At 40.2% G+C, this 17,506-nt stretch overlaps 1 protein-coding gene across 2 annotated transcripts in view; it reads left to right on the forward strand.

Annotated features, from left to right (window-relative positions):
* Positions 1 to 17,506, forward strand: part of pik3c2a (phosphatidylinositol-4-phosphate 3-kinase, catalytic subunit type 2 alpha) — a 42,874-nt gene that overhangs the window by 6,029 nt on the left and 19,339 nt on the right. For both annotated transcript variants that reach the window (XM_005731493.1, XM_005731494.2), the window contains exons 3-5: positions 11,424 to 11,521; positions 12,801 to 12,961; positions 17,227 to 17,347. In XM_005731493.1, the coding sequence (XP_005731550.1) occupies positions 11,424 to 11,521; positions 12,801 to 12,961; positions 17,227 to 17,347 (380 nt within the window). The remainder of the gene's footprint in view (positions 1 to 11,423; positions 11,522 to 12,800; positions 12,962 to 17,226; positions 17,348 to 17,506) is intronic.

The raw sequence follows: 17,506 nt of genomic DNA on the forward strand, positions 1-17,506 counted from the left end.
TTTTTTTTAAGTGTGTACTTAGGACATACAGACATACCTTGCCTTTTATCAAAGGCAGCTTGTATACAGTTCATTCCACAGTTGATCTCTTTTTGCTCAGGAGGATAAAACTGTGGTTGCTTGCTTACTCTTGCATGTATATTAGGCCTAGGGTCAAGCATGTGGTGAGTCTACTGTGCCGTGTAACTTGAGCCTTTAAAGCTTAGCCTACTACAGATATGTCCCTCTACACTCTGTTTTATCTGCTTCAATCTTGTCTGCTCTCTTTGTGTATGTAAGGCGATGACGATGTGTGTACTTGCTATCTCTCCTTGTTCAATCTGCTTGCTTGCTTGTTGGTGCCCATGCTGTCATAAACAGGAACAAGTCTTCACAGATCCCCAGTGCCCTACAGCAGCAACAGAATGACCTAACAGATTGCCCTCTTGGCTTGCTATGCCAGCTCCACTCGTTTACACTCACTAGGGAGAACTGCTTAGCTACTGTGTTCTGAGCATGTAATGAAAACAAATTGGCTTACATTTCCCATCTTCCAGTTTTTTTTGTTTTTTCATTTACTTTTTTTCTTTTTCTTTAAATGTATTTTGACACAGAAAGTGGCTAGCTAGCTTTTTTTTTTACTCCTCCTTTATTCACAAGATAACACCACAGCAGGTGACTCTTGGTTTAGGTATTTGTGTCTTCTCACATGTCAGGTGAATGTATAAACCTCTTTATTATTGAGCCACCAATAAAGAAAGTAGCTAGAAGACAAACAGAAAACAGTGAGGCTATAGTCTGTAAGACATGAACAAGAACTTAGTAGTGAAACTAGACTTCAAACCACATTGTGCAGGAATTGCTAAACCATGTCTGAGACTGCACACTAGGGTGTAAATTTCCTCCACACCATGCATGCAAATCCTGTCTAAGACTTTTTCATTTTTTTTAAAGTTAGTAATAATATTTTTTAAGTCAGTGATGATAATAATGAGGGTTTATTTGTATAGCACTTATCAAACCAGTATTGTAAAATGTTTCGTCGACATTGTTGTGTTTGTTGGGGAGAAAACTTACAAACATACAGTACAGCACTTCAGAGTCACACTGCTAGCGATCGAAGATTTATGCAAGTTTGACAAGCTGAATGCATTCTGTACTGTATAGGAGACACGGTAGGAGTTTTATTGACAATGGTCTACAGCCAATCAGGATGCAGAACATAATGCACTGTCAAAAAAACCCAAAAAACGGAAAATTGCACCAAAAGAAGTCAGTGAAACAGAAAGGTTGTGAAAGGTGAACCGCGTTATAGCGAGGGACCACTGTAAACTCATTTTTTATTGGGAGTGGTTGACCTTGTTTATATTGTTCATTTGGACAACTGGATGCTAGATAACTTACCGACAAATAGACAATAATATGATGTAATGAACTTACCATCAATAAGTATCTGTTATGACAGAAAACATCTACAGTAGAGCCCGTACACAGTACACATATTAAACACAGCCCTACCTCTAAAGCTTCAATAGCACAGCAACATATATTGAAATATATGGTTTCACTTGCTTTGTGATTGTCAGTGCTCTGTTTTAATGTTGTTTATGAGCTGAATTTATACCAGCAAATGTCAGAAATCACAAGACATTCCCAAGATTATTGTTTGGATGTCTTTAAGTTAGCCTGTGGTTGCCAGCCCTTGTTATATCTGGCAAGAATGTATTATAAGATGCGGTCGTGTGGGCAGATGGGGTGTAAGATGGAACAAATGTGCTTGAACTTGAAGACTTTGAGTCAGAATCAAGCGATCGGCTGTTGTGTCTGGCCCTGTTTCCTTCTCTACTACACTGCCCCTACCCTTTGTCTTGTGTTGTCTTCTGTCTTTCCTTTTTCATTCTGTCATTTTTATTTGTCTCTGGCTTGTTGTGTCCTTGCATTCTTTCAGTATGTTACTTCTTACTGGTGTCAATTTCATTCCTTTCAATTTCTTATAGTTTTCAGTCTGTTAAATAACTGATGGCTTACAGTGCTCAGCTATGATTTCTTAGTTTAGCTTTTTAGGATCAAATGTGTAAATTAATGGTAATCAGCAAAGTAATTTCTCTTTCTTTAGAACCGGTGATACACCCTAAAGCATCAGTGTCTGTTCAGGCCTTGCATTTGCTTTTTGCAAAGGGGCCCTGAAATGCATCATTCTTCAAGGGTATTGAGGCCATATACATTTTCATTAGCTGTATGCATAAATTGTCTGAAATGAGGCTAACTCATAACTCTACAGAGAATTGAAAGATGTACGAAAGATTTGTTTTAAAAAAAAACATTAGCCTGTATGTTGCCTAAATAACTCAGTTTTCAGTATTATAACTGATAATGAACAGTATGACTATTGTTAGTAGATAATATTAAATTTAGGGGAGTAGTGTTAAATTACACAAACACTTCTGGCCTTTCAGTGCAGGTTAGTTAAGCATGTGTGCGGCTGTTTGCTCATGCTCTTGTTATTAAAAAGACTTGCAGGGAGATTTATCTCCACAGGCCATTTTTATCTGAATGTGAGTTGTGAAAGAAGATCGCAATGCGTGGTGTGTATTGAAGCCTACACTGTACCTTTTTTTTTTTCTCTCTTTTTGTTAAATCTATCACACAGACAAATCTTTTCTTCCCCCACATATCTAAAGGCTCGCACAACCTATTTTACTTCTCTCACACCTCCACACTGCCACATTTTCTCTTATTATTGTCTAATTATACATTGTGAATAAGTGTAGTGAAGTGCTAAAGTGCATTTAAGACTTAATTTTCTTTTCCAACCAAATGCATTATTAGAAGATGTTGCAGTGCTGGGATGTGACGTGCATTCCAGTTAAATATCTGACTCACTGGGAAACAGCTGTCTGTCTTCTAACCTTTGAACTTCCTTACTGGTACAAAAGAAGAGTATTGTGGAAGAGTAATTAAGCAATTAGAAGGGAGATACTAATGCACACAATAATAATCCTGCTAACAGATGTAAGAGAAATTAGGAAATGTTTCGGACAAAGTCCTTTTTCCAGTTACGAAAATGTCACAGTCTCTGCTTCATGAAGACTTTGTTCATTAAGATACTGTTTGTTTGGGGGTTTTAAGCTAGGTGTTTCAGTTTATTACAGGAAGTATGACTTCGATAGACACTGGTCACTTCCTTATTGAAAGAAGAAGTAGATTTGTGTTCTCGAAGCCATTTGTTCCTCTGATGTAAAGCTCAGCATTTCTTGTTGAAACAGCCTCCAAATTGTTAAAGACTTTCTTGTATGTGAAGCTCAAACATTTTAGCTTAATGGAAGCTGCTTGTATACACAACCCATTAAAAGGAAGCAATATCCTATCAGTAATTGCTCGAACTCTGTGAAAGCCTCACTTACCCTTCCTTATGTTAATTTATATTGGAATATAAAACCTAGACAATACCAAGAACTAGAGAGTTTGGAATATTGGTGGCACTTGGTTTAAAGTATGCAAATATGTGTTTGTTTGCCAGAGGAATTATATCGTATCTCCCACAGCTCAGAGGATGGGATCTGTGTGCCAGGTTACTCACTACCTTCCTCCTAGTTCCATCTTTAAAAACTTGGGTGTGGGTTTGCCAATTGATTTTCTTGACATTGGCAAGAAAATTTATCCTTAGATCTACACTTCAGGTAAATACCAGGAAGAGAGGTGAAGGGGTAAAATAGTGTTAAAGATATTTTTTTTACACCTGACCTCAACTCAGACTCAGGGCAATAAGTCTTCTAGGAAGACAAACTTTCTGTGAGCATCTCTTGAGTGTATTTCCAGACAAGCACACCTGGGAGTCTGGAATGGTTTTCCATGTTTCAACATGTTGGCAGTAAGTCAGACTGTCTCTGTTTTTACACCTTGGCCTTTGCCGATGACTAATGTAGTTCTATTTTGCCCTCCATGTTGAATCGCGGTCATTTGCAGGTTAAATATTAATTATTCAATATTTTTTCTATTCTGACACAATCTGAAGTTTGAATTGGCCAGCCTTTTTTTTTTTTTGCTAAGCAGTTTCAAGTTACTCTGTAACTTCTCAAAACTTTATGGCTGGTCAGATATCCATATTTGCCAAATACTATTTGTGTGCAGGTTTCATGTTGACAGTCTAGGGTAATTCTCATTTGGCTTGCACATAGAGGTAAGGACTTATCTGGTGTCTAGATACACACTGTAACTCAATGCTGATGCTGGGCATGGAATTACTGCCAGCCACCAGCTGAAACTGTACTGCCACTTTGTTCAGTTAGAAACAAGCATGAACAGACTGCATATGTAGTATACACGCACATGGTCCTTCATTCATGCACTTAAGAAATTAGCTTTTCCTTTCTTAGTTATTTATTGCTCATGGTTAAATGATAATATAATTTAATTTATTTATTTTTTATTTTATTTTCCTTGTGCTACATTTCAGCTCATTTCTGTATGGGATCAGCATGCCAAATTAAATTTTGAAGGGAAGGGCAAGTCCTACAGTCATTCCACAAGTGAAAGTGTGAATAGTTGCTCTCAGCAGCTGGACAAAAAAGCAAAAAAAAAAAAATATATGTGAGGGTTGCATCAATTGTGAAATTCTGGGCCAATACCACTCCAGTTGGACACTTAACACTCTTCTGGCTACTCTGTCAGAACTATCAAAATGAAGATCAGATTATTAGAAATGGCTAAACATATACAAATGTTAGGGATTTTTTTTGTTTTATTTTTTCCTGAGCCTTTTCACACTCTTTATGTTTGTCACTAAACATCTTTCAAATGCTAATATCTGTGGCACTTTGCTGCGCAAAAACACGATGCCAGATTAGTATACGGAGTATGGCAAATGTTAGCAGTGCTAGCACAATCTATTCTCTTTTCTGGTAGGTTAGCATCTATATGTTTGTTCAGGATGTGGTTATGTCATTTTAATGTGACACGGCCTCTAGACAGCTGACATACTTTTCTAGGTCTAAGTGCTGTAAGGCCGCACTATTCTGCCGTGGGTTTTATCTGTCTTACTCTAAACATCACAATGGTGCAACAGGGGGCTGTCATTTGTTGCATGTATCAGGTGGCTGTTTCTGCACACCTTAACTACACCACCTGGTTATATGCTAACCAGTGGTATCCCATTGGTGCTGGCTTTTATCACTGCATAACTTGGTAACCAGTTATTTCATCTGTCAACACTACACATCACATTTGTCGTTGACATGCTATGGTTTCTAATTGTCAGATCCATGCTAGTCTTTTTCTGTCTGTCCACCCTTGAGAATGAATTGTTCTAAAAGTGTTTCAGCATTTCACATGTTCATTGAACATTCAACCAGTGTGAAATCAATGTGGTACAGCACATAAATATGGGTCATCTTATTTGCCATTTGCCTGAATGCTAATATTAGTCAGCTAGGCCAGAAGTAGTTGGTACTGTTTATCAAGTTTATCTTTATCCTAAAATAAAAAATTAGTAAATGTAAGTAAATGTTTGATTGTGACTCAAGGCAGACTTTCAAGTACTCTTTTCCTGAAGGCATTCGTCAACATCACCTAAACTACAAATTGTGACAGCGGAAAGGTGTGGATGTTGGAGGTAAAGCTGCATTTTGACTGTCTGACAAGAACTTAGTTAAAGTGCTCTGATACATTTAGGCCATGTGTCTCGCATGCCTTAGATGGCTGCTCATCTTCAGAAATAACTCTGGTCAGTCACTGTCTTAATGTTGGTAAAACGTGGATAGATTCAAGCCCTTAGGTCACAGGTGTCGAACTCCAGGCCTCGAGAGCCGGTGTCCTGCAGGTTTTAGATGCGTCCTTGATTCCTTCGCACCTGATTTAAATGGCTAAATTACCTTCTCAACATGTCTTGAAGTTCTCCAGAGGCCTGGTAATGAGCTAATCATTTGTTTCAGGTGTCCTGATCCAGGGTGAGATCTAAAACTTGCAGGACACCGGCCCTCGAGGCCTGGAGTTCGACACCCCTGCCGTAGGTGTTCTCTTTAAACAATTGCTGAGGAAGATATTACTGAAATGTTATGTCTTTCAGTGTTATTTAGTATGCCTGTGTTGTATAACTGTTGTATATAACCCCAGGAAAAAGACAGATAATTTTACATCTATGTCATTTTGATTAAGCAGGAGTCTTGTGTTTTATAATTGATGTGTCTCAGTCTGAAGCGGAATGTGGCCAACTAACTGATGCGTGACATCAAGGACAAACAAGCCTGTCTCCCCGAACTGAATCGAGCCAATAGGGACATTTTTCAGGATGGTTATATTTTCTACCTTTTCCAAACCTCTCAGCAGGTTTGGAAAGTTATGAGAAATAATTTGTGACAAGTTTCAGTCTTTTTGTCTGTTAGCTGGAAGAAATTCTCACCAAAGTTGGGTTTCAGAAAAAAACATATTCATGTAATTTTTCAGCCTTTGTGCACCAAAATAAAGATCTGTCCTGCAAGTCTGTAAAGTGGTAAGCTTGACAACAGTTAGTGGTGCCTTTCTGAGAGTGTTTAAGTGTTACCTGTGACCACATTTGTGGCTATGTTGGCGCCCCTCAAGCACAGGCAGACATCGCAGTAGCCATTGTTTTTGAATGGAGAACTTTTTTTCTGTTCTTTGGCTTAGTTGGTCAATCCTTAACTATATCTTGTCATGAGTACATGTAAACAAATTGCCAGAAATAAAATAACATTACAAAGATGTCTTTTATCTTTTATTAAAAACACACACACACAATAAGAGGGATGAGAGAATGAGAAGGGCGTTGACTGAGAGGGAAAGCCAAAGAAAGCTCCTGAATTACGAATGGCTGATGAAGAGAGTAAAAGTGTAGGTGGGAAAATGACAACTGAACCAGTAGAAAAGAAAAAAGACTGCTTCTTTTAACTGCAGTGGTTAATGCAGTACTTGTGATTGCATTGTGATGAAAAGGGAATGCTTTGTGTGTTGTAGAAAACTCTCTAAACTAGAGACGCATTACAATGAAACAAAGTATTGGATAACAGAGAATGTTGCTGTTGGAATTTCTCCGTCCATGAGTGTGCTAGGGAATGAGCAGGAAGGTTCTTTCAGACAGAGACACTAAATTGTAGTGCAGAATCTATGGTTATGCCATTCAGGTGGACTTCGAAGAAGTCATTATTCATGGTGTTCATGTGCACAGCACAGTATAATCCCAACATCAGCAGAAGCTGGCTGTCATCTTGCTTGTACTTTGACTTTTCCTCTCTTTGAAAGCAACAGTGAAGGTCAGCAGTTTCAAAGGGAGTGGTTCACATAAGCTACTTAAGTGGCTAACATCGCAGATCACAACATTCTCTGTGGATACCGTTGCTCCCCTGTACTATTGGATATATATCACTTTTCTAGTCACCAGTTAGCCTAAAATGAATGTCCTGGAATATGTGTGAGGAAGTCAGTTGCCAGAAAAATCCCATATGGGCACTTGAAAAACATACAAATTATGCTCTGAAAAGTCTGATCTGATGAAGGTATTTGAACTTCTCGCTGTGAGACAACGCTGGTAACCAATGTTGTTGAAAATCTCCTTTTGAAGCTGGAGAAAACTCGACTTATCCCAGCTCCTTTTCAGCTGGCAAAAACAAACATGCCTTTCTTTTCTTTTTTCGTTCTTAAGACGTTACCTATATTGTCAGCCATTGTTTATGGCGAAGGGTCATGGGATCCATGACCTTTTAATATTAAAGTTTTTTTCATTTTTATGTAGTATCCACTCACCATCAATGCATACATCATTCAAAACTAGGTTATGCAAATAAAGCTAGCATGCAAGGTTGAATAATACCATGCTGTACTAGAAGGAAAGGGTGTTTGACTAGTTTGTGTACTGGTGCGTTCATTGGAGAAATTTGGTAACACCAGTATACTTGTGGAAAATTTGGTCTTTAGTAAGAATCTGAGATGAAAGTAATTGTTCAAGACATGACTGATAGGTTTGATGTGACCAGTCCCACAGCATACTCTCTGTGTCCTTTAAGGCCAGCCACCATGACGATCATAATCTGTTGTACTCAGACTGTAAAACCAGAAACACAATGTCATCACACATCACAGTAAACGGAGGCGGAGCGTTAAAGACTAATCAGCTCGTGAAGCATACGAAGCCATTCCCATGACTCTGGACACCAGGATCTCTCAGTCTGGGTCTAACAAAATTGATCAACCAAAACAAAGACTGGCCTGTCTCACTGTACAGCCCGGTGTGTGTGTGTGTGTGTGTGTGTGTGTGTGTGTGAGTGAGAGAGAGAGTGTGTGTGAGAGTGTGTGTGTGTGAGAGTGTGAGAGAGAGAGAGAGAGAGATGTACTATGCCTGTCAGCTCACACGACCTCATTGGATTATCTGCTCATGTTTGTTTTTGGTGCAGCAATCCTGCTCCAAACATAAACACTTCAAATATCCTCTACTGGTCTCATTCTTTGCTGGGTTTCTGAGGTTTACTTTGTTCCTTTCCTCGCATTTTCTTCCTTTTGCAATTTTGATCCTGTTTTTTGGGTTTATTTTGTTTTTTAGTTTCATTCTCTTTTTTGTTTGATACCTTTCTCTCTCTCACTCTGTTTGTCCTGTATGTATTTATTGATTTTTTTTTTTTGTTTGTTTGCTGTTTAAAACTTTTTCCCCCTTCGAACCGAGATTCCTTCACGTATGCGGAAAGTAAAACATATGAAAATGTGATCACTCAGTACTTTTCGAGTTACAGAATTGACCCTTATTTATTTATTTATTTATTTACTTAGTCAACCTTGATAATTATGTTTTGTTCAGACATACCATGTTGACAGATTTGCTACTATTCTCCAGTAGAGTAATGTGTAGATGATAATATTTAAGACAAAGTTTGACACCAAAAAAACTGCAGGGCAGAAACCCACTCTACTTCATCCCTGCAGGGATTTTTGGTCCCAAATTTTGGCCTTGGGTCCTCTACCCGAGACCTGGGAGCTTGATGGTCCTGCACAGTATCTTTACAGAGGTCTCAGAGGTTGTTCCTGGGATCTGTTGGAGGCACTTGCCTATCTTGGGAGTCATTGCACCGAGTGCTCCGATTACCACTGGGAGCACTGTTGCCTTCCCCCTCCACATCTTCTCGAGCTCTTCTCTAAGCCCTTCATACTTCTCCAACTTCTTATGTTCCTTCTTCCTGATGTTGGTGTCATTTGGTATCGCTTCGCTCTATCACTACAGCCATCTTCCTCTGTTTGTCTACCACCACTTTGTCCGGTTGGGTAACCATCACCAATTTTCCGTCTGTATCTGGAAGTCCCACAGGATCGTAGCTGGGTCATTTTGGACCACCTTAGGGGGCGTATCTCATTTTGATCTCAGTCCTTCCAGGCCATATTTGGCACAGATGTCTCTGTATACTATGCCGGCCACTTGCATTCCATGTATGTCCTGCCAGCTAGCATCTTGCACCTTGCTGTTATGTGCAGGACTCTCTCAGGGGCAACTTTACACAGCCTGCACCTGGGGTCTTGCCGTGTGTGGTAGACCCCAGCCTCTATGGTTCTTGTGCCCAGAGCTTGTTCATGTATTGCCATGATTAGTGCCTCTGTGCTGTCTTTCAGTCCAGCTTTGTCCAGCCACTGGTAGGATTTCTGGATGTCAAGCTACCTCCTCTATCTGCCGGTGGTACATACCGTGCCGGGGCCTGTCCTTCCATGATGGTTCCTCCCCTTGATCCTCTTCTTTCTTGGGTTTCTGCTGCCTGTATTCACTAAGCACATGGTCAGTTGTGACAATCTTCCTGATGTACTCCTGGATGTTTGTTGTCTCATCCTAGACAATGATTGTGATACTCACAAGTCCCCAACCCCTCTCTCCTTCCACTTAGTGTACAGCCTCAGGGTGCTGGATTTGGGGTGGAAACCCTCTGTGCATGGTCAGGAGCTTCCTTGTCTTGATGTCAGTGGTTTCCATCTCCTCCTTTGGCCAGCCTATTATCCCAGCAGCGTACCTGATCACCGGCAGGGTGTAGGTGTTGATGATCTTGTTCTTACCATTCAGGTGACTCCTCAGGACTTGCCTGACCCACTGCAGGTACTTGGTGGTTGCAGCTTTCCTAGCAGCCTCTTAGTGGTTCTCATTTGCATGTGGGATCCCCAGGTACTTGTAGCTGTCCTCAATGTCTGCAATGTTGCCTTCCGGTAGTGCAATCCAGTCAGTTCTGACTACGTTCCATCTCTTTGTTACCGTATGTTTGTTTGTTTGTTTGTTATTATTTTTGTTCGTTTATATGTTCATTAATTTTTTAATTTGCATTGTTTAATTATTCAGTCATTACACAAGTCTTGCGTGATGACTTCCATAAAACCCACAAGACTTGATCCAGGAGCAGCTCAAGAAAATCTGAAAAAAATATTCCCATAAAAGGAATTGTGTGGGTTAAATTAGCAGGACATTACAAGCTGTAAAAAAAAAAAAGGGGGAAAAAAGCTAATTGTCCAGTTTTATTGTCATCAAAACATAGAAGCTCAAAACATAGAAGCTCAGCTCCATACTCCCCACCAAGCTCCTCAAAAAACTGGATTCAGAATTCCTCAGAAGTCTCTGAATGGAGAACCAAACTCTTATTATGGCATTTAAGATATTTCTTTCATCCCTTTTCTTTCTTTCCCTTCCCACAGTCCTCAGACTTCTTTGGGAATGATGTCAGAGTCACAGATTTCCAACGCATGACTGAGCACTTTATTTAGACCGCCTAGAGCCTAGCACCGGAAGGGGCAGGACCCTTTCACTTCTCATTTCCTGTACCACAGGAAGTGCATTCCTCAGCTGCTGGCAGTCGAACCACAGTTAAGAGCACAGTGTAACTGTGAGTTCCCGGCACTGGGCCAGCCTCCAGGAATCTTGGAGTAACTCCCAGTGGGCTGTCTCAGGATTTGGGCTGTGAGTGACAGAGCTGGATCAAGACAAATTTAGAACTCTCACTTCTTAAAATTATTTTGAGATTAAAAAAGAAAAAAATTGTGTGTAAGAAATATCCAGTTCAGCTGTTGTCATGTTTATTTTGACTTGAACCAAACTACTGCTTGACCATAGGTTAAGAGGCAGCAGCATAAAATAGCTGGGAAACTATATAGGCATCAAGATTTTGCCATTGCTGACATGTTCATTCCCTGTAGGATTCATAGCTCTGAGCTGTCTTTAATCAAACTGCCCTTTCAATAGTCCACCACCAACAATCAACACAAATCACCGTGAAGACCTTTAGCATTGCTAAACCTTAGCACCTTTACACTGATATATGGAGATTTTAATTGAACGTACTAAAAGCGAATGCCACTGAAGCCATACCCCCGCTGCTTTCTTTGTGCCCTGCTTGTCTTTTGAAATATATAGGTAGGTTACTCATGTTTTATTCTAGTTCTCTGACTCTGTATCTACATGTTTGACTGTGCTCCTGTAGGAGAAGGGAAAAGGAAACGCTCTGGTAAAGAATGACGCCCTGGAAGAACAGGATGCACAGAACCTGGAGATCGTTGCCTTCTGTGAAGACATAGCATCGTAAGAACCCTCTGCTTGCCATTGCCTTTCTTATATGCTTAAATATAAACATGAAACAATTTATTAAACCGCTCACAAAGTCACGTTTCACATACCACAGGATCTTCACAAGTTGGAGCCATTACTTCTACTGATAAGTTAAAACGGTGTAAATGATGGATGTAGAGAAATGTATGGATGTAGGGAGATGTTACTCGTTTGCAGTCTCAGTTCTTCGCCATATTGGTTTTCAGAGCAAAAGAATCACCATCTTTGGATGAAAGAGTGGAGCCACAAGTCAATAGTTAAGTTTAAGGGGAGTCCTTGTAGGCTACTGCTACCTTTGTCGAGACACCTGTCTGTTGAAGGATCCATTCACCCTCCTCATAGTTTTTATAAAGGAAACGATCCACAGTGGCCAAAGGCTTCTTTTTTTTTGTTCCAGGCTATAAATACACATTTTTAGTTAGGCATGTGGGATTCTGTCAATTTTAAGATAGTCTTAAGTGACATTTACACTAACTGCAGTTTTTTGCCCTTGGATGTTGGTTTCATTTTTTTTTTTTTGATCCAAAGGCTGCCCCTTTAGTGCGGCCTGTAGGCAGTGAAGCACACAGCCACAGAAATTACTTTTAGTTGGTTGTAACTGCCTAAAAAGATGCTTTTACCAAATATAGAATTTCATGCATGCATTTGCTTAATTGCATGGTTTCAATTCTCTTCATTGCTTGAGGCTGTACAGAATTTCTCACTCCGGTAGTTATTTTGGGTGGAGTAAAGATGACGCTCTGCTTGGAGAATCCATTTTCATTGTGTTAATAAAGTCAACACCCACTGTCGTTTGCCAAACGACTTCCCTGCATGCTTGTGGGTCAACAAATGGTTTGCATGGATTCTGTTGAGAGAACATGGTGGGGGGGTAGGGGGGGCATTTTCATAACATTGTCGGTCAACATCAGACACTTACAGATGACTAATTTGAGGCCTTATGGAAGCTTCTTGGGACTGGAGAGTAATTGGTTTTCAGTGATTTTATAGGATCTTTTCCATGTGTGTAATCATAATGTGCTATTCAGATTTGCTCTCCTTTCTCCCCTCCATCCATTTTTCCTGTTACACTGCCCATCCTGCATTTAGTAGTCTCATCCAAGCCAGCTGATTCATATGCTTGGCTTGCCTTGGCTTCCCCTAATGTATTTTCACTGGCCAAGTAGACCAAAATATGAATAGCAGAAAGTGCTGTACGTTTGTATTCTGATTTTTTTTTTCTTTATTAACATTTTTATTCTCCCCCTACCAGCCTACGTTCCAAATTCCCTCATGATGACATTGCAACCAACCCTGGCTTCGTCCTTAGCCCTGTCATTACCCAGAGAAATGGTGGTGGTGATAATAGCTGTTCTGTCAAGGTTTCTATCGAAATCTCTGATTCTCAGCAGCCTGTAACCTTCACCTGTGACGGTAAGCATCTGAACAAAGTCAGAAATTGTCTGTTGTATGAGCCGTGTTTCAATCAGTTCTTTACAGGATGAAAGGACAGAATATGTGCTTGATACGTCACGTGATACAAATGCCACTATTAAGGAACCAAAGAGGTGTCAAGTTTGTTTTAGCTTATTTGTTGGATGCACCCCTATTTGATCTCAAACTGTTCTAAAATTGTTGCATAATAACCTGTTAAGAAGCCCAAAGAGTTTGCTGTTGGTGCAAAAGAACAAAAACAAAAAAACTACTGTCATAAATCCAATTTATACACTCGCACATCTCCTTACTGCAGGGGGTCCATAGGCAATGTCTTTGTTAGTCAGAAAACTGAAAAACTGGTGATGATTCGAACCTGTGGTTCAGACTCTTCAGACAATCGCTTGATCCATTCTTAGCGACTTTCAAAACAGTGCTTCCTGGTGCAAAATGCCAAATTCCTGCCAAATTCCTGTACGGATGGGACACCACGTGAATCGGCTAAAAAGGAAACTTGTGCCTCTTTGCCTTTAAGAGCGAGCAGCTCCAATTTCAGATAAGAGAGCTCTGAAGGAGGAAACAACATTCACAGTTGCCAAACTCTTCGCACACACATTTTTCTTTTCATTTTTTTTCTGTCGTGGGAATTATATTATGTTCCTTTTCCACACAGATAAAGGTTTGTGCCCTCACCATTCAGTAGCCATGTTGGGCAAAAGGAAGTGGAGTTAGTTTTTGTTGTGTTTTTTTTTTCCCTCCTCAAGGTCCTATTAAGGATTTTGGTTTAGTTCCCTGTTTATTTGGGGAGCTGTAATTGGCTAACCCCTCCTTATTCACATACAAATCTACAACCGCATCTGACTGACATGTCTTTAAGGATCTGAAGCCAAACACACTGGAGGCTGTCAGGCAGTCCACTGCGCTCTTTTGTTGGACGTGTTATTCCAACTGTGTGACCAAATTCACCACTGTCTGGGTCTTTGAGGATCAGTGTGTCTGTGTGTGAGTGTATATCTAGATTATTTTGCATCTTACTGTCTGTGTCCATACCCGAAAAAAAAACATGATGCTTGTTTCGTTTTAACACCAAACGTATTTTCTTAGACATAGACAAGTTCTCAGGCCTTAGTGTGTACATATATATTACTTATGACATAGGCACCACTCTGAAAAGCCCAGTTCAAAATCAAAAAACCTATGAGAAATGTATTTAATACTTTTTTGCTTTTTGTAGGTTCCTGCTTCTTATCATAGTTTACATTGTCTTCCCAGTCACTTTCTAAATAGGGTTCTTTTGTCCATGAGTGATGTCTTTTTCATTAGTTCAACTCAAAGCTAACCCTAAACCTTTCTCAGTGTTGCTCTTCATTCACCCACTTTTTGGTCTTGTCCTTTTTTCAGAAACTACAAATTAAAAATGCCACATGAGAAATTTTTCCCATCTACTCTGCACCTTCTTGTCTCCATCTTTTTCAGTTTTTTCTTTTCTTCACACATCCTATTTGATCTTCATCTTCTCTTATTTATCACCCAGTAGCTCATCTTTTATCTGTTGTGGAAGCCTCAAAATTTTGTGACTTTGTTAGTGGTGCATCCACTTGCAGCTGATTTTCTTATTATAAATGAAAGTGTATTTTATTAAAAACAATGTTTGTGCCCTTCTGAAATCTTTGACTGTGCTCATATTGTAGAGAACAGGCCGACAGAGAAATAACTGATTGTTGTAAAGTTTGGCTGTGAACTGCTGCTGCCTTCTCAGGGATTCCTTACATACTGTGGCTGAAGAGGGAAGATGGAAGAGAGTGAGAAGGGGAGGAAGCAATACATTTAAGAATTACAAAAGAGGACGGAGCAAAAAATGTGACAAGCTAAAGGGAGTAAAGAGATGATTTATAAAGGAGAGAAACCAAAGAATGATATTTATGAAGAAACTGTGCCAAAGGTACAGACTTCGCGTAAGAGAATGAGAATTGCTTGAAGTGAGAAGTAAATGTGTAGAGAATGACAGAAGTGAAATTCTAAGAGACCCGGGTTGTCGTCTGCTGCTGGGAGGGTGTTGGAGAGGCGACAACACCATGTTTCTTAAATCTTTCACCTACAAAAAAAAACCTCTGTCAGAAAGAACTTTTAATAGGTAACGTCTAACTAAACTAAAATGCAGAAATCAAACTGGCTGTGGCTGGAATGGGAATTGGCACCTAGAAGTCTAAGCCCATAGTACTCAACCGGAAAAGGGTGGAGTACCCACTTGGAGTTGGGAATAAGTTGCCAAGTGTAGTTTAAGTATCTCGGGGTCTTGTTCAAGAGGAAGGGAAGAAGGAGCAAGAGATTTACAGATCGATTGGTGCAGCATCTGCAGTAATGAGTGCGATGTACCGGTCTGCTGTGGTGAATTGATGCTATAGATGTACTCTTCAATCTGCATTCCCACCCTCACTTTTGGCCACGGCCCGTGGATAGTGACTGAAAGAATAAGAGCGTGGATACAAGCAACGGAAACTGGTTTCCTCTGAAAGCTGTCAGGGCTCTCCAGTTGAGGTTGTTTGGCCCTCTGCCTAGGATGCCTCCTAGGTCAGGTGTGTTAGGCATGTCCCACTGAAATGAGGCCCTGGGTTAGACCCAGGACACACTGGTGAGATTACATTTCTCAGCTGGCTTGAGAATGCCATGGTGTTTGCCCCATAATAGCTACAGGAGGTGGCTGTGGAGATGGGCAGTCTGGAGGTCTTCTTAGGCTGCTGCCCCCATGGGACGGATGGATGGCCTGAAATTCTTAGTATCATAGAATCACTAACACAGTATGCTTTAATTATCAACTTTAAACTCTTCCACTTTCTGTTATGTTTTAGCATGGTACTTTTCTTCTTATTGTGGTTTTCCCTTTGCCGTTGTGGGCCTCTTTCTTTTTTTTTTCTTCTTCTTTTTCCCCCCCTCTTTGATTCTCTCTGACAATTGGACTTGTTACAAAAATATAAATCTCTATTTCCTCTCTTCACACCTTTCCGATCTTTGCCTTGTAGATTTAACAAGTGTAAAGTGACTTCTGAGCCTCTTACTTGGATTCTACATAAAAGGGATTTGACATGCACTGTAACAAAAAGTAACTTTTGTTGGTCTCACTTCGTTTTCAGTTCTGTGCGCGTGCGTGCACGTGCACTAAATCAACCATTAATATTTTTGTTCGAGTGTGACTCCACCAACACCATTCCCCAGTCATGTGTGAAATGGTTAACATGTGATTTCGGAATGTTCTCCTCTTGTAACTGGTGCCCTCAAATATGCCCGCTGGGAATTCCATTACCAGTTCAGAATACTTCCAAAATGAGGCATAGTCTGTGTAATTGCATTGTTATAAAATGCTCTTGTAGCACATATATGACCACCATTGCCACACAGGCATTGCAGTGCTTGCTTAAGCAGCAAGAAAAGCCTCACCATTCCTCCAAAGGGTGGAGGGTGGTGTGTTATTGCTTTAGGCAGGGGTGGTCCAGCTCCGTGTGTGTCAATATGAACTTCTTTTAAGTAACCTGAGCATGTGTGCTTAATCCAACGTCGAGATGTTTCTGTGTGTGAAGAGTCTGTGTCTGTCTTTTTATCTGTCAGCCTGTGTTTATGTATATTCAGTGTGCTTAAAAACTGAAGAAGGTAAACAGCAGAATAATCTGCTGTGTGTCAAGTTACGCTCTCCACCTAAGCTTCGCTTGGCCTGATACATCAGGTATCGTAGGACACGCAAATGCCTAGAATCCCCCTTAATATCATTTCACAGCGTTCTGCGGTAATGCCTTTGATTCGAGAACTGGTTTGATTTGAAATATGAAACACGAACTGTTCAGAACCTGGGAGGATGTGTTTTGTGGTTAGAAAGGAATTTTGATCACTATAAGATTTAGAGTTCAGTTCCTACACCTGCAAAAACAGCTTTTTAACAGCCTCAGAAACTTATTGTGGTCAAGTCTCACAAAAAAAGCAACATTGGAACTGGCTATTTACCTTTTAATCTTTCTAATTCAAATTAGTCTTTTTTTTTTGTTTGTCAGGTATGCTGTGGTGAATTGTTTTGAGAATGCTCCAAATGTATTTTTTAATGCTAACCCAGTAGGTCGTGTGCTCAGCTTTGTTCCATAATTACCTTTTCCTCTCCATCTGTTGATCTTTCCATCTTTTGCCTCTGCTCCACGTTTACCTCTCTTTCATGATTACCTTCTTCTCTTTTCTTCATTATTGTCTCTGGATAATTCTCATACCTTTTTTTTCTCCTTAAGTGAGTTCTCCAGTGGAGCTGTTGATCAGTCAGACTCTGTGCTGGGTCCATGATGACTTGGACAAGGTAGACTTCTCCAGCTATTTGCTCAAAGTCTGTGGCCGGGAGGAGGTGCTACAAAAGTGAGTATTTCTAATACACTGGCATGTGAGAAGCCACTTCTCCCAGGAGTTTCTAATAAGTTTATTTTCTCATCCATTTTTTTACTCTCTTTCTCAGTTTCTCTCTTTCATCTCTTTGTCTGTGAGTCTCCTATCTTGGCAACGTGTTTAATCTGTCAT

Source organism: Pundamilia nyererei, unplaced genomic scaffold (genome assembly GCF_000239375.1).
Source record: "Pundamilia nyererei isolate P.nyererei 1_Seehausen unplaced genomic scaffold, PunNye1.0 scaffold00043, whole genome shotgun sequence".
Lineage (NCBI taxonomy): Eukaryota > Metazoa > Chordata > Actinopteri > Cichliformes > Cichlidae > Pundamilia > Pundamilia nyererei.